The sequence below is a fragment of the Manacus vitellinus genome, unplaced genomic scaffold (genome assembly GCF_001715985.3).
Source record: "Manacus vitellinus isolate BGI_N305 unplaced genomic scaffold, ASM171598v3 scaffold_27_pilon, whole genome shotgun sequence".
Taxonomy (NCBI): domain Eukaryota; kingdom Metazoa; phylum Chordata; class Aves; order Passeriformes; family Pipridae; genus Manacus; species Manacus vitellinus.
This window is the reverse complement of record NW_021940039.1, coordinates 9,811,014-9,831,892: the sequence shown is the minus strand read 5'-3', so window position 1 is coordinate 9,831,892 and position 20,879 is coordinate 9,811,014. Positions and strand designations below refer to the sequence as shown.

Genomic DNA, 20,879 nt, shown 5'->3' with positions numbered 1-20,879 from the left:
ATCTGTCATCTCTGTGGTTAATGTGTCACAGAGATGGTTGGTATGTGAGACTCTTGCAGTGGAAGATTGTAGGTCTTGAGAGGACTGTTGCTGACTTGTAGTTGGTATGTTTTAAGAAAAGTTTAAAAAAATGAGAAAAAGCTGGACAGAGATGCCAGTATAAGGAACGGGCTGAAAATGTCAGTGTGCTGGGTGCTCTCTGTGGCCTGTCAGGGTGGGAAGGAAGCTCCAAAAAGGGACAATGAGGGACACTGCTGCTTGGGCAGGGAGAAGGGAGGTTCTTGGAACCTTTAGTTTGTGCACAGTCTTCTCTTCTCCTGACACTTCAGTCCTGCAGAAGCAGTGGGACTGGAGCCTCTGCAGTTGAGGGGACCTGTGTTTTGGAGGGTGTGCTGGGGTGCACGAGGCTCCCCCTGCTCCTGGGTTTAGGGTTCCTGGGGAATGCCATGTGCTTGTGTCCTGTGCAGAGTTGCAGGGGACCTGGCAGGTCTGCCTGGGGCGTGGGAAGTGCCTCCAGACTCCTCAGCTGAGGTCAGCACAGGGTTCCCATGCCCTGGGCCAGTGGGGAAGGGTAGCTTTGTTTTTGGATTAACTGAGCTAAGAACCACCACTGTGGTACAATGAATTTGCATTTCCTTATCTTTGGCTTTGCCTTTCTAACAGTTTCTAATTTTGGCCTTGTTACTTTGATGGATTAAATTACATTTAATGCATGTTCTTTTATCCCCGAGTCTGGTTTTGTGACAGAAGTGCTCTGTGCAGTTTCACAAGCCAAGGACACCCCTCTCCTGTGGGACTGGCCAGCAGGCAGTGGGAAAAGCTGGAGGATTTATTGGTCTCCTTTCTTGTGCAGAAACACCAGCCCCTCTCTGGGCTGTAGGTGAGGCACTCCCTCAGGTTTGAATCCCTGGGCTGAACCTCCTCCCAGTGTGTCACAGGTGACCAGAATGCTGTTCTTCTCCTAAAATCTAGCAAGAGTGAGGTGTCACTTTTTTCATAATGACCCTGTTAAGATGTTTGGCTGCAATGTGGAAAATGAGGTTCAAACCTTCCTCAGCCTCAGGGCAGGTCTGTCCCTCACCCTTCAAGAGGGTGACCACAAAGTACACCCAGACCTCGATGCTCCCATTCTTCTGCCACTGCCTCAGACCCAGGTCTGTGGTGTCTCTGTCCTTACCCCAAGTGCCACTCCTGAATGTTGTCCTTTTAGCCCCACATCTCTTGTGGTGACAGGTCTCCTAATGCCACCTCAAAAGTGACATGGGAGCCTGTTCCTGTCTCCCTTTTCCTGTTCCTGACTTCTCACAAGCATCTTGATTAACCCAACCCTTTCACCTATAATCTGGTTGGTTTTATCTGTCCAGCGTTTTTGCTGCTCTGGACATCACTTTGTGTTGTCACTGTTTCTGCCCCATCCCCTACCATGTTCCTAACATTGCAGTGGGTTTTTCCACTCTGGTGCCCATATCCAAAATCTCCTGTTGTAGCCTTGCACTTCATGCTAGGATCTTGCAGCCCCTGGTGTGTTGATTTTTGGTGTGACTGCTGGCACTTGGTTTGTCCAGATGCCACCCACATGTTCACAGAGAGACCTCTCCCCTTGTGTGGTTGGTTGAATGTAGGGAGAGAGACCACACTCTTGAGTTCACCTAAGGGAAAAGTTGTTGCCTCCTTTTTCCAGTCTTGTGTCAGTATCTGAATTTTAAACTAAGCTTTAAAAAGTGATCAGAATTCTTTCTGCTGAACATTTTCATCAGCAGATTGTTTGGTCCAAACCGGGGCTGTGTGGGCTGTGTGTGCTCCAGAGGAAGGCTGCTGGGGGTTGGGGTCTCTCAGATTAACTCTGAGGCAAAGAGAAACGTTCTGCCATCATTTTGGAGCCAGAAAATTGAAAATCACACTTTCCAGCCTCTTATTTCTTCAGGCATCAGATACTGCCCCAATTATTAGCTTTGCTGTTTCCTCATTTTGAGTTCCTTTAGGAATGGTAGGAGGTGCCATCCAGTCCTCTTGATCCTGAACCTCTTCTGAGGCTGCTTTGATTTAGGATAGATCCCCATGTTGTACATAGATCTCTGTGTGTGATACACTCCATGACTGTGGAGTTTCTTGGCATCTGCAGTGGGATTCCTGCAGCAAACCCTAAGGTCCCACTCCGAGGTAATGATCTGCGAAGGAACCAGTTAAAACAAATGCCTGTTTCACTTGGGATCTAGAGAGGCTTGCAAACATGCCAGACCTCTGTAATGGATCTCTGGAGGGAGAACAGTGCCTGGAGGAGCTCCAAGTCCCACCTTCTTCGTGCACATCACTAAAGAACAGCTCCCTCCTGTGCCCGCTGAGCCCGGGACAGCGCTGGGTCACAGCGAGCTGGTTCTCTGTGGAGACATGGATTGGCTTTTTAGGCATGGTGTCTGCTGGGTTGACTGGGGAAAAGTGCCCTCTTTTGCATTTCTTGGTGAGTTTTTCAACTGATAGATTTTTTTTTTTCCACTCTCCCAATGATTGTAACAGGATTTTATTCTCCTGCAGCCAGCTGTTAGCAATTAGCAACTTGATCCAGTCAGGCCTGAGAACAGAGTTTAACACTTTCTTGCCTCTGAGAGGATGTTGCTAATCCTGTTTTTGCTGGGTTTGGGCTTGTGCTGGAGTTTTGGCACCTGGTGTGTATGTGTGGGCAGGTCAGGAAGAAAGGCATGAGTACAGCAGGGGACTCTAATGCAGCTGAAAGAGCAGCAAGGAAAAGTATCAAGTCATCTACCCAGAAAAAAATCATGGGGAATAGAATTTCTAAGGAGTTTGTACAGAGGGGTGTATTTAGTAGTATATTCCAATGTCCTAGCACTGGGAATTGTGCAGCTTGGAAGTCCAGTCTGCTCCTGGCTGAGATTTAGACTCAGCAGAAATCAGCAGAAATCAGTAGTTCTTCAAACAGGGATTTCTGACAGTACCAGCTCCTGAGTGGAGCTGAACCTCCTCTAAATGTTTCACCCTCCAAAGGGGTGAAGAACACTCTTGCTGACCTTGCTTAAGCAACACCAGCGTTTGAAGATGAGCAGTGGCACTGTTTGCTCCCTCTGTGCAATGTCTCTCCTGGGACTCCCAAGCAGGCACTTTGGTGGTCCAGGACTGGGAACCAAATGTGGTGGAAAGAACAAACCCTGCACAGCCTGAACCCAGCTGCTGAGGTCCCTGGGTAGGGCTGAACTGCTGGAAATGATTCATCACTGCCACATGCAAGGTGAGAATTCATGTCACCCAGGTGGCCACAGCTGGTCCAGGCCAGCCTTCTCCTCTGTCAGCAGCAGAGACACATCAGAGAGCTTTCATCCTGCTCCTTGGACATTCTTTAGGCAAAGCCCAAATTCAAAGCCATCTTTTGTAGGCATGGAGCTTCTGACAGGTGAGCTCTAGAGCCAGCTCTGGAGTTTTCCTTTCCTCCCCTGGATGCCAGGTTGGCCTCTATGGCCACATCTTCCAGTTTTGGCTTGGAGATGCCCCAAGCCACACTGTTTTTGTGGAGCTGCAGAGGTCCATGTACCCACGTCCTGAGAAGCCCCTGGCTCGCAGGGTGGGAGACAGCTCTCTGTGCCCCACAGCCCTACCTTCCCTCCAGCCTGGTTCCTGGCTCAGTGGCAGGAGCTGCCATGGTGCTTGGGCATTTCTGTGTGACTTCCCTTGTCCATCCTCCACCTCATTCCTCCTTTCCTCCTGATATTTTCACTCTTATCCCCACATTCAGGCAGTTAAATGATGTGACTAGCTCTGTGGCAGCACAATAGGTGTCATTTAGAACATGGTCTGAGCTTTGCAGAAAGCAAATAGAAACTTAAATTATCCTGCTTGGTGTGTACCTGGTCAAGTGAGATAATGGTCCTGTTTGTGGTGCCTTTATTCTGTTGCTGGGACACTGGTGGCCGTTGTCATGGCTTGCTCAGGGTGATTTTGAGAGGATGGGACACACTTAGCACAACTTCTCCTTTGTCAAAGGAAAGTCCTTATGCTAAGTCCCACCTCAGCACCCCTCAGTGGGGGCTGCAGCCCATCCCAGCTGGGCTGGGAGGCAGAGGATGGGTGCTCCCCTGCTCTTGATCCTTCTTTGCTGGGCTTTGGATCAAATGGGAAGCTGAGGCATTTGAACACTTGGCAGTGTCTGGGGCTGCTCTCATTCCTTTGTTGTTTCAGCAGTGGGCTCTGGCCCTCACCTAGCCATGTGTGATTCCTATTGCAGTGCCTTCTGGCTCTCTCTTCCCTTATTCCTGGACAAGTTAAAGAGAAATCCCAGGGTGTTTTGGTGGGAGCTGTCCTAAGTCTTTATGGATGCCTGATTTCACCCTGTTTGCCAGGCTCTGGGGGGTGATGAGGTTGTGCAGTCCATGTGTGCTGTCCTCTGCCATCTCAGGGCTCCAGTAGAGCTGGCAGCTTTTAAAACTCCAGCTCATTGTCACCTGGGAGATGTTTCCAAGCTGCTGTTCTCCTGCCAGGACCTCTTCAGCTCTGTTCAGTGGCTGGCCCAGCCTGGGCACCCACGGGAAGGATCTATCCCAGGCTTCACCCATATGGTGGAGCTGATCTGGGCAGACACCTGGGTCATGGCCAGGGCACCTCGTGTACCACCAAACAGGTCTCTGCTGTGTTCCCATCACCTCCTCCAGGAAGGTGGTTCAAGTTAAAGCCTTAATGTTCATGACAAGCACCTTTCTGAGGTCCTGTGGCAGGACTGTTTTCCCCTAGAGCTGAACTCTCTGCAGTTCCCTCTGCAGGTCCTGCTTTGGGAGCTTCCAGGACACCTTAGCAAATCACCTGCATAAATTAACACCCACTTGTCTTCAACCTCTGCCACAAAACTGTCTCTTTACAAAGTCTCCCTCCACTTGACTACAAGAAGTCTGTGCTCCTTGGGAGTTGCCATCTGTCCTGGGATGGTGGGAATCAGTGTGTTTTCATCGACCATCACCCCCTCCCATTTCAGTGGGGAAGGGTGACCTTGGGTCCACACACAGCTGGAGAGTGCTTGCTCAAAACCTCTTCTGTGGTCCCCAGACCCTCCTGCTGAGATTTGGGCTTTTCCCTCCGGCGCTTCACTTTCACTGGCCACCCAAAATGCCACGAAATCACAGCCCCTCGTTGGCAGCCCCCTCCCAGCCCTGGCCAGGGCCTTGGGGTGGGGATGGCTGGAGCAGGAGGGGTGCTGCCAGTCTGAAGGTGTGTGTTGGTTTGCTGGCCTGGTTCCCTGGCTGGGCACAGCAACCACCCAGCATTAGCTCCCCCTCCCACGGGCATGTTTGGCTCCTTTCCCAAGAGGCCTGTGGTTGTTTTTCAGGCTCAGAGCCATCTTTTCTGCTGGAATCCAGCAGGGACAATGGCCAGTAGCATATCCTTAGGAGAGAGAATAAAAACAGGGCAAGCTTCAGTGATTCTAACCCTGATTTAGCTTCTGGGCGTCCAGCAATCTGTGGTTTCTACCTTTGGATGGAAGAAGCTGTGGTGTATCTGTCTGTTGTGAATGTATCCTGTTCCTTTGGTATCCACGGCAACTCAGGGCTGCCACTTGTACAGTTTAATTATGTTGGGTGGAAAAATAGAGCCTTTTGTTAGAAACCTCTGAGCTAATGGCATCTGATGCTCCTGCACTCATGCATGCACTGGCATAGTGATGGGCCCTTTTGTATCCTTTCTTCCTTTGCTAACAAATCCAGTGTTGCCTTTTTACTACCGCTCTGAGGATTCTTGAGAAACACCCTCTGGTCCTGGCAGCTTTACACTTATTGATTTGTTCTGTTTGCTTCTGGCATTTCGTTATGAGGCAGAGCCTCTAACCCTGCCTCCTGTAAAATTATCCTCCAGGATGGGAACCTCCCGAGGCTCTTTGTAGTGAATGTGGACACGAAGAATTCGCATAACTGCTGATGTGACCTCGTGCTCCTTTAGGTGTTATCATGGCTTTCCACTGAAATTGCCAGTGTTTGGGCTCTTTGCTATTTTCCATGTTTCCAAACAGGAAATGGAGCGTGCTCGCACATGTGAGTGCACATGCATTTTTGGCAGCAATGTGGACGTGTGGGGAGAGAGATTTTCACCCTGTTTTGTGCATATATCTTAAGGGTGTGTGGCAAGTTCCAGAGTGCCCACTTGGCTGCTTGGAGTAGGCACCTGGTGCAGGCAGAGGTGGATAAACCCTGCTTGGGGAGCCAAGTTCATTGTCGCTGCAGCTCCAGTACTTGTTAATACAATGAGGAAAGCGAAGAATTGGTGAAGGAGAGATAACTTTGCATTGGATTTGTTTAAGAGCAGTTAAGAGAGTACATCCACCCAGGAGTCCTGGCAGCTGAGTGCCTGAAGGCTGAGATGCAGTGACAGCTTTAGAGGTGGTGTAGACAGTCAGGTGATTATTAGTTCTTCACTGATGCAGTGATGGGTCAGAGCAGGGCTCAGGGCAAAGCCACTCTTGAAGGCATGGAAGGTTGCCCAGCCCATCACGAGGCGATGACAACACAGCCAGTGTGCAGCAGAGGAGCCCTGTCTCTGGAGGACTCTCACCCACTCTTTGCTTTGTCTTTCAGAAATGTAGGTGGCAGCTGCTGCCCTTGAAGGACTCGCACCCGTCTGACCCTGCGGCGCCTCCGACTGCTACCATGATCTTCTGCATGCTGCTGCTGGCCTCACTGCCTGAGCCCTCTGGCACAGAAGTCAACCCTGGTAGGGAGAGTTCTGGTGTCCCACCTTTCATCTGCTCCTTCTCAGCCTTTCTTTGCCTCTTGTGGCGGTTGCATGCGAGTGTACAGATTTGATGTAAATACAATCACTAACGCAGTTCCTGAATGCCCTGCTCTGGGCTGGGATGGCCAGTGTTCCTTGACAGCTCTGTTGGGGTGGGACACTCCTCCTGCCAATCCCAGGAGGGCTCAGGCACATGGACATACTCCTTTGTCTTCCCACCCAGAGGGTCTGTGCTCTCAGCAGGCTCTGAATATCCCCTCACTGCTTCGACCATGTGTCCTGCAGAACAAACCTGGCTCTAGGCTGGCTCAGAGATTCTGTGCTCACTGTGGAAAGCAAATCACCAGTTAGCAAAGCATCAGCCACAGCTCTGCAGCCAGCAAGGGGCATTCTGGAGAGAGAAGTGTGGAAGGAAAGGTGGAAAACCCCACCTGGCACAAGGCTAGGGTGGAGACAGGGATGAAAGCCTGTGAGTCCCTGTGGAGGGCAGAACCTCTTATCCTCCAGCATTTGGCAAGATACAATCATGATGAAGATGAGTAAGATAATTGTCTGTGATATATTGCAAAAATTCCTATAATGAGGTGTTTTGAGCTGGAGACAGACCGAGAAATAAATGAGTCTGATGCTTTCCCAGCTTGGCTGAAGGTGTGGTGAGGCTGCAGGGCTGGCTCTGCTGGGGCTGGCTCTGTTTGTTTGGAGCCCTTTGTGGCTGACTCTGACCCTGCTCTGGCCTGTGGATATTTGCAGAGGTTTGAGGTTGTGCTGCAACCAGCCAGAAGTGAAGTGAGGCCTGTGGGGGAGCTGAGCAGCTCTGCAGTGCTCCCTGTTTCACAGCCATTCCCTGCACTGGACACCCCAGCACACATCCAGGGTGGGTTCTGCTGGCTAAACCATCGTGGAGGAAGAGGGAAGGTGGCACCTGGAGGGTCAATCCCACACAGATTCCTTTGGGTGGTGATTAGTACAGAGATTCCTGCACCCAAAGGTGCAGGAATAGCTTCCCCCCTCCAGCTCCAGGGAGGTGGGGTGGGCTCTGAGCACAAGGCTGTGGGCCAACCCTCCTGCACGAGTCTTTTCCTTCAAGAAACAACCACTCACACTTCTCAGTTCTGCCTGTGACATGCTCAGGCTCCCTCAGCTGCTGTGCCCTGTTCTTCCCAGCCACACTGCAGCACCCTGGCCCAGCTGATGCTCCTTGGCTGTGATGGCCACAGGCTCCATGGATTGTCCCAACCTCCTGATCCGATCCAGGAGCAGTCGGAAGCACCTCCTGCATTGGCTTCCAAACCAAGGGGCTGCTTTGTGGGTGATTTCAGACCCATGTAGGAGGGTCCTGTGGAGTCTCTCTCCTTGCATCAGTTGTCTGACCTCCCTGACAGGTGAGCTGTGCCATTTCTCTGAGCCCCAGTGCCTCCTGTCTGCATGGCAGGTGAGTGTGTCCCTGAGTGCATAGTGAAGGGTCAGGGGTATCTGAGCAGGAGTCCTGGTGGCACCTGAACATAACCCAGGGGTGGTTTTGCTCCTGATAATGTGCATTTTGGTGAAAGCCTCATGCTGCTTGTTTTAGTGAGAGCCATGGCCACCTGTAAGAGTGCATCTCTTGATGCCAGGGACACTCTGGCTTCTGTCTGCCAGCCCTGGGGTTGTGAACAAACGAGTTTTGTTAAGGATTGCAGTAAGTCCCAGTCCCCCAGGGACCTTCCCAGCTACCTCTCCATCTGGCACTGCTGGGTGGTGTGTGTTTGACCTTTAAATAAGGTGTGACCATACAGGACTCCCACTGCAGGAGCACAAAACCCACTTTCAGATGATGACCCCACCCTTCTGGAAAACCTCCATGTATTTACCCGTAGCTCAGTGACAGGGCAGCTCTCCAGTAGTGGATCAGGGTGTACTGGTCTGTGGTGGGACAGGTAGGAGTGAAGACAGTCAAAGGTAATTCAGTTTACTAAATAACCTTATTGCAGAGTGTCAGAGCAGTAGGTAGAGCTCCTGGCTGGTTCTCAGCAGTCACAATCATGCTTGATCCCAGACAGACACCAGTCACATCCCAGGGAATTCTACAGAGAGACCTCAGGCATAGGAGTGACTACTCTGGGGAGACCAGAGGCCCATCCAGCTCATGGCCTGACCCCTATCAGGGTCCCATCCCTCTGGTTCTGGAGGAGTGCAGGGATGGGCAGGCACACAGCACTGCTTTACCTCAGGGGTGCTCTCACATCTCTGCAGCTTTCAGAGCTGCTGCTTGGGTATTTGCTTGTGGTAGCTGTGGGTCTGTCCAGCTGACTGGTGTTTTTGAACCCCTGGGGACCTGTGGCATTGGAGTGTTTAATAGATTAAGGATGTATATACTGGTTTTGAACTCTCCTGCCTGACCTTTTGATTGCTCCTGGCTCTGGTATTTTGAGAGACAGTGAGGGTATATATTGTTCAGGATATAAATGATCTTTGTCATACTTCAGTAATTCCTTGTGTAAAGATGAGGCTGCTGATCTTTTCTTTTTCATCATCTGTGTTGCCTTCTCTGCCTTTTGATGAGAGGAGGAAGGAGCCAAGAGCTCTATTCCTTATCTACCTGGCATCTGACCACAAATACAGACAGTGGTGTAATGCTGTTTTCTAGTTTATTTTATAGGTATTACCATAATTTGCTTTTTTTAATATTAAATAATTTGGTATCATCAACAAACATTGTCACCTCACTTCCTTTTCAAGATTATTTAGCAATATATAAGGTGCCTGGCAGCTGCAGGCAAACCTTATTGAAGCACCCTCTGTTTGCAAACACTTCTACATTGAATGTCTTGGGTAGTTATTCAGCCTGTGGTGGTTTATCCTCTGTGGTGATAAAAAAGAGGTGGGTTTCATCCCCCTGTCTTTTCTCTTAATTGTTTCATTATTTAATCCTACCTGACTGTGGGATTAAATAGAATAGAATAGGGATAGAAGCTCTTTAACTCCTCCCTCGTTACTGGGCTGGTGAAGATAATAATTGTTCCTATTTGAACACAAGTGGAGCATCCAGTTTATCCCAGGAGAAGCAAAATGTTTAACAAAAGCTTCCTTTTTATATCACATCGTTATCGATAAATAATTTTTCATTGTAAAACGGGCCAATGCAACCAGTAACAATAACATGGTTTGGGATTTCATGTTCTTAAAATGTTTCTTTGTAAAGTTCTGCTTTTCAGCTCTGACTGAATGATACTGCAAGTATCATTCATTAAATGACTTATAATTTCAGTTTATGGTAATTATGAAGTATTTAATGCTTTTTGTTTGCATCCTTTATTTTAGCATTACCATGTTTATTCCCTAGGCACAGTAGCCATTTAGTTAAACTCACCTGGTGATTTAAAAAAAAAATCAGTACTGATTTATTTTTTTTTGTGTGTTGTTTGCTTGCTTTGTGTTCCCATTCCCAGCCATCTGCCGTTATCCCTTGGGAATGCACGAGGGGACCATAAGGGATGAAGACATCACTGCTTCCAGCCAGTGGTATGATTCCACAGGACCCCAGTATGCACGGTGGGTTCACCTCTGGCAAAAAAATTCATCCTTCTTTTTTTTTTTTTTCCTTCTAAACACCCAATGTGTGATTTGGGGAAGAAGATCCCTCAGCCTTAAAACCTGTTTGCTTTGCTTCCACGTTAAATCTGGTTGGTGCACAGTGAAAGAGCCAGAGGCAGTGGTCATGGCCTCAAGCTGTAATACAGGAAATTCTGATTTAATAATAATAATTTAAAAAATGCCTCCCCCGTGAGAATGAAGTGGTGGGACAGGTACCCAGAGAGGTGGTGATGTCCCAGTGTTCTGGGATGTTCAGGATTTGGCTGTACAAGGCCTGGAACAACACAGTGTGGCTTTGGAGTTGGTCCTGCTGGGAGCAGGAGGGTTGGACTGGAGGCTCAGAGGTTGCTTCTGCCCCTCATCTGCCTGCAATTCTGTGGATAAATCTCTAATGGGTTTGTGACTTACAGGTCAGCCAGGGACAGTGCCCCTGGGGTTCTTGTAGAGTGCTTGAAACGAAATCATAGGAAATCCTTTATAAGGGTGAACTTTTCAACAGCATCCTATTGAGGAAATGGGCTATGCTCACTCAGACTCAAAAACCTGGGAACTGCAGAGTTAAGGAATTGTTAACAAGCAGTTAAAGGATTTTCCTTCACTGTCAAGTGTTTGCCATAAGCTTGACTTTTCATTTTTTTTGGTCGTTTTACTTCTCTCAAAACTGATGATTCACAAAATAGTTACAAATGTGAATTTCCTTAGATTTGTTTGTAGTGATGATGCCAAACACTCCTACAGTTTTGGTGCAAGTCAGATAAGAGTTTCAGATTACTATGGTATTTTTTTGATGAATTTAGGCAGTCCAGAATTCATAAAATTCTCCTAGTGCTTGATTATAATTTTTTCTGTCTGTGGTAGAACAGCCATGCTGTGTGCTGTGTTTTAGGGGAGTCTGGACAAGCCTGTGGGCCTGAAAGCTGAGAGACCTATTTTGTCCTCTGAGTTATGCCCTATGTCCAGTTCTGCAAACACTTTGGGCATCATTTACCATCTGTTACCATCATCCCTTTGCCAGGGCAGCTGGATGTCCACAGGGTGAAGACATGAAGCAGCCTCTAGCTGACTTTGTTTGGTTGGAGGTCACAGTTGTCCTATGCAGATGTTTGTTCCTGTCATTTCACAGTCCCTTTTCCTGCATTTTTTTATAGCTTTTTACTTGCTTCTTCTGTCTTTCACAAACAGCTGACCAACAAGAGACTAAAATCTTCTCTTCTCTAGCCTGAGCCTTGACCTTCAGCATGTCCTGGGTCCCACCTTCCTTGGTGCTCAGGGGCTGGCACACTCTGATCCCATCAGTTAGAGGTGGATAGCTGTCTGAAAGGCAAGGGCACTTCAAGGCCTCACTGTTTGCCAGGAAATCCCTGTAGCTAAAAAGCCCAGACGTGTTTTTTTTGGTGTCCAGATGAATTTTTCACCACTACATCTCTCACCACCTCATAGCCTGGACAGCTGAGCCCTCAGCAGCCTGGGCCAGGTGCTTCCTGCTGTGGCTGATGGATGCAGTGCTGTGCTGGCCTGTGGATTCATGGAGTCACAGGCTGGTTTGGGTTGGAGGGACCTTAGACCACCTCAGTCCACCTGCATAGGGCCAGGGGACAGCTCTTCCACTAGCACCAGGTGCTCCAACCCCAATCCGATCTGGTTGGACCACTTCCAAGTGGATTGAGAACCCAGTTCTTCTGGAGCAACTGTGCAGGGCCCCACCTCAGCGGAAGAATTCCTTCCATATCCCATCTAACCCTGCCCTCTGCAGTGTGAACCCATTCCCCCTTGTCCTGTCATTCCAGGCCCTTCTCAGAACTCCCACACAGCTCTCTTGGAGCCCTTTTAGACATTGGAAGGGGCTCTACAGCTTCTTTTCCAGGCTGAAAAACCCCAACCTCTTATTTCCAAGGATAATCTTTGCCTTAATCTTGGCAGCTGGTGCCACAATGTTCAACTTGGAGGCAGAGAACTTCCCATCACACACCCAGCAGTGTCCTGCACCAGCAGCTCTGGTGGCTGAAAGGAATGTGAAATATGCATTGAGATGCCCCAGAATAATTTGTATATGGGCAAGATTTCTTGCTAAATCTTGTAGATTTCTTGCTAAAATGTATTTTTAAGGTGTCTCCTCTTGGTGCTTGGTAGAGCTGCAGGAGGTGGTTGAGCAGGAGTTCAGGCCTTACCTTGTGGGGTTTAGGAGCAGTGAAGATGCACTTTACTAGCAAGGTGTTACAAAGCAGTGAGCAGGATGGTTGTTTCTGATCAACATGAAAGTAAGTACACGTCTGGGAAAGAAATTATTTCGAGTAGTTAATGAAAGATGCCTGAAACTGAGGAGCTGTTCTGAACTGCCCATGGGACTCCAAGTCTCACCTGGCCATCATCCCAAAGGGCAGAGGTATTTGGCAGCCATCTGCCAGGTCTCACTTGCTGTTTTGGTTGATTCCTCCTGACCCTCAAAGCCTTGGTGTTTCCTCAGTTGCTGGGAAAGCTGGATCCCTTGGAAATACCGTTCTTTGTGACGGGTGTGGTTTTCCCCTCAGGTTGCAGAGGGAAGAGGGGGATGGAGCCTGGTGCCCAGCTGGCTTGTTGCAACCAGAAGATGTCCAGTTCCTTCAGATCGACCTGCACAAGCTGTTTTTCATCACCCTGATTGGCACCCAGGGCCGCCACGCCCGCGCCACGGGCAAGGAGTTCGCCCGCGCCTACCGGCTGGACTACAGCCGGAACGGGGAGCGCTGGATCTCCTGGAAGGACCGCCAGGGCAGGAAGGTGAGGGCAGGGGGCTCAGTGGAGCACACAGGGCAAGTCTCAGAACTAGAGTGTGGAAGGCACATCCTCTGCATCCTGCTCTTTCCTGTCTCCTCGCTGCCAGGCAGCGGGTCCTGCCTCGGCTCTGTGTGTGCTGGGATGTTGGGCTGTTGTTCCCCTGACCTGATCCCCAGAGCACAGCCGTTGATGTGACAGAAAACTGGGTCTCTTCACTGCCTTTCTGTGCCCGTTCCAAACATCCTGTGAGTGTCCCTCTACCAGCCATTTGCTTGCTTCTAAATTGGAAGCTGCAAAGCAGATGCCTGCTTTGGCATTGAAAAAGGGAGGGGGTGGCAAGGAATGGAGAGGAGTTTCTGGGTGCCTGATAGTGTTCAGGAAGGAGTTTAGAGAGTAGAAAATGTGCTGAGCACACACAGAGAGGCCTCTCCACTCACCAGAACTGTGTCTAATGCTATTTCTAGACCTGAGCACAGTTTGTTGCTGGCTGAGCCCTGGTCATGTTCATAAGTGTTTGTTAAACTTCCCCTGGGAAGGAATCCCTGTCTCTCAGCTGCAGCTCCTGTAACCTGGTCCCCCTGCCTCAGGCTGGCTTGGGGAGTCTGAAGACCTAAGCCAGACCAGAAAGGTACTGGGTGTGGTGATGTTTTCTTGCACTGGGTGTGCTTTGGAAGTCACAGCAGGGTCTGTAGCAGTATTAGGTAACAACCTTTAGCTTGTTAATGAATTATTTGCTCACTCAGACCTTTGATCAGCTGTTTGTTCATTACCATTGTCTTGCCCATCCCTCACATTTTGGTGTGTGCTGCAAACTGTGTTTGCAGATGGGAGGGGAAGTTTAAACTCAATGGGCTTAACTCTTTGTCAGTGTTTGGTAGGTAAAGTCTGTCTTCATTTTGAGTTACACCAAAATTCAATTGGTTGCACTGTCCACAAGCAGTTAAATGCCCCTTGTCTCCCACCCCAGGCCTGTGCAGAGCAGTGTTCTGGGGCACTCAGGGCTGTGTTAGTGTCAGGTGTGATGATTTAGGGCAGGTCAGCTTTTACAAGATCTCCCTCTTAAGCCCTAATAAGGTAATGAGCTGTGTGATGCTGTAAAGTGAGGCATTTGGTCAGTAAATGTGGAAATCCACATTTACTCTGTCAGTGTGTGTGTACCTGTTCCCAAGTGCATGAGAACAAACAGTTTTTTCTCCTAGTATCCCTGGAGGAGGTGCTTCTGCTCCTCTGCTCCTCCTGGCCTGAACATACACAATGGGGTGCAATTCCTGCCATTTCACCTCCTCTGAAAAATGACTTTTCATTAAAAAAACGTGTTTTTCAAAATGTATCACCAGTAAATGATGTATTTCATTAGTAAATCCATATTTCAGAAGTGCTGCTCTCTGGTCTCATAACTGGGTAAAAATGTCCTGTAAAGTCATTCAGACTTTGGAATGAGGTGCAGATGGAGGTGCAGGATCCCAATCTATTTATTTGTATGCACTGGGAAGGCCTCTTTCGGTCCTGCAGCTGCTGGATGCCCAGCCACTGGTATTCCAGAGCTGTGACTGTGGGAGCCCACCTTGGCTTGTCTCTGCCCAAGGGATCACACAAATGGTTTCAGGCAAAAAGCTCAAACCCTTTCCAGTTTCACAGCTGTAGCACACGCTGCTGCTCTCCAGGACAGTCACTTCCAGCTTTTATTTGCCCAGTAAAGGCTAAGAGTCAGTTTGGTGTCCCCTTGTCTCTGACTCCAGTTGAGGATGGTCCCCTCTGTTGGCATTGGTGTTGAGTGGTGCTGTGCTGTGAAGTCCTGGGCCCTCATCAGATTGTGGTATCAGCCTGATATTCCTGACATTGGGAGCACTAAAATCAGCAGTGTCCAGGACTGGAAATGATGCTGAGTTTGTTCCACACACAGCTGATTCACTTTGGGATTTTTGGCCCTGGGTAACTGTGCTCAGGAGCAGCAACCCCACGTGTGGAGATGTTACACAAATGTTTCTTGGCTTAGCTGAGGAGACAGGCAGGGTTGCCAGTGCTTCTGCTGTGGAGTTCATGCAAAGGTGCCTCTTTCTGAGGGGTGGCTGAAGCTTTTCTTCCTCTGTCCATCAGGGACTTTTTGACTTGATGTACCTTCCACCTTAGAGATTCCCTGACAAACAGCCAGCTTTGGAGGATATGTCCATCTGATGTGATGAAGGCATGGAATATTCTACTATATGCTGTCTCCTCTTGGGTTTTATCTCCTGTCAGCATGGCCTTGTTGGGCCAGCCTAGGTGACTTGCAGGTCTCCTGTTGCAGGCCACCAGAAAGGGTTAATCAATGTCCCTTGGTCCCTGAGGACAAGGATTACTGAAGTGTCCCTGCTCCACTGGGACAACTGATGGGGGTTTCTCCTAGAAGAGATGCTGGGAGGCTGCACATTAGAGCCTGTTGAGGAGCTGATGAGGATGAGGAAGAGAGCTTTACTTTTTGGCTTTCCTTCTGTTTTCTGTGGTCAGTTCCTGGGCCTGTGCTCCTCTGTAGAGCTGTCCAGCCATGTCCAGGAGACTGTCACAGTATCCCATGCAGTCCAGTAGACCTCCAGATGTGTCTGGCTGCTCTTCAGGGAGATGCAGTCAGTCTTGAGTGGTTTCTTTTTGTGATACAATAAGGTCTTTCACTTCTCAATGGTCTCTCCAGCCACAGTCACTCTCTGGAGGTCTTCCCTGCTGCCATGAAGAGGAAGCCACCCTTCTGCTCTCTTGTTGATCTCCCTCATCTTCTAAATTGCCTGTATATGCACAATTGCAATCTGTGGGATCTTTTGAGTGACCTCAGCCTGATTCATCCTTCCCACCAATAACAGCTTTGAGCAGAACCCCTCACAAGTGTAACTTGGACTTCTGATATAAAAACTGTTCATAGTTTTTTTTCCATAAGTTCAAATCCCTTCTAAAAAATCTCTTGGGCACTTTGTGTCCACTGTGGGGGGATTGAGAGCCTCAGCTGTCTTCACACACTGCCAAAATAGAGTGGACTGCTGCCAGAGCTAGAGTGGCAATGAGGGAAGGGGACAGGGACAGTCCCTGCCCTGTCCCAGTGCATTGCAGCTGGATGGGGTGACTGTGGTGATGCTCAGCACTTCAGTCCAAGATCTCTCCTGTGCAGCTGTTTGCACTTCCATCCCTCAAACACTGCAGCACCTCTGGAATTTTGTTGGCTTATAGAGAAAGGACATCAGGACCCTCCACTAGGTGATGAGGGCAAGCTCTCAGTTACCTGTTGCTGGAATGTACATGGAGACTCTTGAGGAAAGAGGTTCCATTGTAGTAACTGGAGCTGTCTGCAACACAGATTGCACCTTCACCTCCCAGCTGCCTCTCTCCTCTCCCTCAGTGCTGCCTGATGGGGGTCTGCAGTGGACAGGAGGTGAGATGGCAGCACCTTTCACCCCTCAACCAGGAGATGGAATGGCAGCACCTTTCACCCCATGAGCCCCGTGCCAGGGAGGAGGAGGAGGGGAGCAGCAGCAGCTCACCCTCTGCAGATTCCCAGTCTCAAACCACAGGGTACAAGTGCACCAGTGTGCAAATGAACAGCACAGTGGGGAGCAGTTGCTGGTAAAGGATCTTTCTCCCCCAGGTGATCCAAGGAAACATCGACACTTACGACGTGGTCCTGAAGGATCTGCGGCCCCCCATCATCGCGCGGTTCATCCGGGTCATCCCCGTCACCGAGATGCCAATGACAGTCTGCATGAGGGTGGAGCTCTATGGCTGTGTCTGGTATGGTGAGTACCCATTTCCATGCCTGTCAGTGTCCTGGCACCACACTGGCTGGGACTCACCCGTGTCCCCACGGGTGCAGAGGGGACCCCAGGCCACGGAACTGCTTCTGTTGGTCCAGGCCACAAATAAAAGGGCCCTGTGGGCAGAGATGATGGAAAGCTGCTGCTGTGTTTCTGAGGTGTTTGGCCTTCTTTTTTAGATGGTTTGGCATCCTATAGCATCCCTGAAGGAGGGACAATAGCAGCTCCTGGCTTCCCCATCGTTTACCTGAATGACTCGACCTATGATGGATACCAGGAGCGCAGGTGGGAGAAGTTGTCCTGTTCTCTCTCTGTCACTGTGCAGATTCTCTTCTTTCTTCTCACTCTGTCACTAGTATCTTGTATCCCAAACACTGGGAGCTGCAAGTTCTCCAAAGCACTGTGGCTTTGTTATTCCAGGCCCTTTGACACGTTGTCAGTTGGTGTTTTAAAGGAGGGCTCAGGATGTATAAGATTCATTTCCCCCAACTGACAAAGGCTGTTGGCTGGAAAGAAATAAGTTTTTATTATTGGAAGGTGTTTCTTCTCTTTAAAGAGATGACTGTTCTTAAATATCTCAATGTTCTCTTTACTCATCATAGCTTCAGTCTTTACATGATGTGACCATCCTGATGTCTGATTGCCTTGAAGCCCTCATGGCTCTTGGTCTCTAATTGTGATCATACTCCTTGCCCTGATTTCTCTGTTGGTTCAGGTAGAGCCTTTAGCTGTCATTGATACTGCAGATCTCAAATTGCTGCCACTCTTCTGTTGCCCCAGACTGCAGTGGCAGATCTGGCTGGACCTTCTGCCTGTGCAGTCCCAGTGTCCCTGGAGCAGATGAAGGTCCTTCCCCTGTTCATTGCCTGTGTTGCTTCTGCAGTTTGACCCCTGACCTGCACTTTCTAGCAAACTGCATCTCAAACTGTTGCAGGAGGTCTCCAGGGTAAACTGAGCGTCCAGGGAAGTGCACAACACCTGAACTCTAGGCCTGCACTTGGTACCTGTGAGCCTCTGGAGAGATTTGAGATACTGTTTTTGAAAACAGAGCTCTGATGGACTCGAAACAACTTGGAAAACTGCATCACTCCCTGTGAGAAGCTCCAGGTCAGCAGAGGCACCACTGCCCATGTGGTATGAGAGGATGGTGGCTGATTACTTGGGTATGATGCTTTTCCAATTTGGAGTCAAAAAACCTGAAGTAACTGGATTTTGACAAGGTCTGTTAATTTTTCCCGTCACTGAGGTGAGTTAGGTAGAGTGGCATGTTTTGAGGTGTCTCTGGTTTACCCAACAGTTGGCTCTCATGGAAGGAAGGTGCATTAGGAGTCTGTATCTGAAATGTTAAATAACTGGCTGAACTCAGAACATTTAGTGTGACTGCTTTCTTTGCTATGAATACAGATTTGAGTGTGTTTCAATGGCTTGAAACCTCAGGCAGACTTGGGCATGGGTATCCTGAGAGGGCATATCCCTACCAGGGCAGGAATTGCCTAATGACTGATCTGACAGTGTCTCTTCAGTGACCTGGTGTCATCCACTGACTTGAGGTGTTTTCCTTATATGTCCTGTTTCAGCTGCCATTAACTTTCTGTAAATTTTTACTGTTGCCTAATTTTTTGTTATGCTTAAAGGTGATTTTTTTTTTTTTGGTAAGCTTATTTGTATTCTGTCATGCTGCAAGTTAAAATAACAGGGTGGGAAGTACATTCTTCATGCTTGTAGGATGCTGGAAGATACCAGGTAGCAATGTCTTTATATGTTAATATCTGATACTTTCAAGCTGTGCTGATGTAGCAGAGCTTGGATAGCCCCAAAGAAAGGTTTCATGTGCAGCAGTGAGCAGCTGTTGTGTGTAGCTGTCCAGCACTGCTTAGGAAGTTGGGTCTGCTGGGGAGTGTTGGGGAGCTGCAGATTTAGGCACAAACCCCAACCTGCTGAGCAAGGACTCTCTCAGACTACTTAACCTCTAGTTCATGTGCCCAACTGACCTGGAAGCAGGAATCTGCCTCTTCCAGCTGTTACTCCTGGTTTGGAGTCCAAAGGGATGTGTGCCTGTACTCCAGTGACAGGGACTCAGCTGGGGTGGACTCAGAGCTGCAGCCCAGCCTGGCTTACAAAGGCTGCCCAGGGACAGGGGAATGAAACTGGTGCAGGGAGTGAGTTCAGGCACTGACACAGCTGAGCTTTTGCACTTTCCCTGCTGCAGGACAAGGGACGTGGCAGGGCTGGCTCCCAGAAGGGTCAGGAGTGGACCACACTGTCCTCTTCTGCTCTGGGACAGTGCTGGAAAACTGTATAATGGGCTCTGCACCCTCAGATAGGAAGTGGAATCAGGCAGGATCCTGGCAAAGAATCTGATCAGCCTTGGAAACAGCCAGTAACACTCTTCCCTTGCACAGGAAGAGCCAGAAGTGATCCCAGTTAGAACTGTCTGTGACTGGGTGAGCTGCCCGTGATCTCACTGCTCCTTTTCCTGCTTTTCTGTGCCTGCCTGCAGATCTTCCCCCACAGGTTGCCCCAGGGCAGGCTGGAGCAGTGTTCCTCCTGTGCAGTTGCAGGGTGAAATACTGCAATTCAGGCTGTGTTTGGAGAACACAGTTTCTGCAGTGTCAGTTTTTGCTCCCAAGAGGCTCTGTGCTCGTAGCTTGGCTTTGCTGTCAGTGCAAAACCTTCTGCCTTTCAACATTTTAAAAGCCCAGCCCAAACAAAATGAAGGTGATGTTGCATAAGAGCAGTGAATGAGTTCTTGTCCAGGGTGGTTTCAGAGTAAACTGATATTTTCCTGGTACCTGTTGAAAGCCCTGTGTGGTCTCACATTGGAGCTCCCCTGCTGCTGCTCTGGCTGACTGTGGGTTCTCCCTTGCCAGGCACCTGTATGGGGGGCTGGGCCAGCTCACAGATGGTGTGCTGGGCCTGGATGACTTCACCCAGAGCCACCAGTACCGTGTGTGGCCAGGCTATGACTACGTGGGCTGGAAGAACGAGAGCTTCAGCACGGGCTCCGTGGAGATGGAGTTCCAGTTCGACCGACCACGGAACTTCACCTCCATGAAGGTAAGTCAGGGTGGTCCCTCTCCTGGGGGGCAGGCTTTGGGGGCTGGGTGCTTCCAGTTTGCCCCTTTGGGTCATAGAATCATAGAATGGTTTGGGTTGGAAGGGACCTTGCAGCTCATCACATTCCACCCTCTGCCATGGACAGGGACACCTCCCACTAGACCAGGTTGTTTCAAGCCCTGTCCAACCTGACCTTGGGTCCTCTTCCCAAAGCAGGACGATACAAGGTGCCTGACAGCAGAATTTGAGCTGGAGATGTCCCAGGTTGCCAGTGTAGAAAGGTGAAGTAGGGGAGCACTTGCCTCTCCAGAGCTGAGATGGTGTCCTTTGAGCATTTGGTTTAAAGGCATTAAAAGCAGACACCTGAAGCACTGCTCAGGCAGCCAGGGTGGATTTAGGGTCTAGGCTCTACTGTCTAGGGACTGCCTGACCCTTGAGGTGAAGGAATGTGATTGTGCTTCCATTTTGCCCAAGTGTTTCTCTGGATGCCTCGTTCTGTGCTCGTGCTGTGGGAAATTATTTAAGCACACAGGAAAAGCTCGAGCTGAACTTTGAGTCTGTAGTAAACAGCAGGATCTTTTAAAAACGATTGGTGGCTTTTCTTGTAGAGATTTCAAATGAAGGAGAACCCACCACATCCTTAAGTAAATTGTTTTGGTGGTTACTTACTCTGGTTTTATTTTGTCTATTTTTAACTCGCAACCGTTGGCTCTTTGCCTGCTTTCACTGGCAGAAATAAGAGTCCTGCCTCCTCTGAAATCTGCCTGTACACTGTGATTAAACAACTCTCTTAAGCTTTGCTTTACTAAACTCAGTTGGCTGGACTTCTCAGTGCCTTCCTGCTGAGACCCAGGGTCATTTTTGGAGCTGTCATCCAGTGCTTTCTTTCTTTGCTGGTATTCTTTTAGAGGTACAGAATCTGGATCCAAATCCAGGCCTTCCATCAAATTGCATAAAAGAATGGGACCAATTTCCTGCTTCTGGATGATTCTTTTTGTT

At 49.3% G+C, this 20,879-nt stretch overlaps 1 protein-coding gene across 1 annotated transcript in view; it reads left to right on the top strand.

Moving 5' to 3' along the window:
• The window catches only part of LOC103759656 (discoidin domain-containing receptor 2), a 60,739-nt gene that overhangs the window by 19,807 nt on the left and 20,053 nt on the right, over window positions 1-20,879 (top strand). Inside the window, exons 2-7 of the mRNA XM_029960604.1 lie at window positions 6,564-6,699; window positions 10,149-10,251; window positions 12,822-13,050; window positions 16,658-16,805; window positions 17,003-17,108; window positions 19,694-19,880. Coding sequence (XP_029816464.1) covers window positions 6,564-6,699; window positions 10,149-10,251; window positions 12,822-13,050; window positions 16,658-16,805; window positions 17,003-17,108; window positions 19,694-19,880 — 909 coding nt within the window. The remainder of the gene's footprint in view (window positions 1-6,563; window positions 6,700-10,148; window positions 10,252-12,821; window positions 13,051-16,657; window positions 16,806-17,002; window positions 17,109-19,693; window positions 19,881-20,879) is intronic.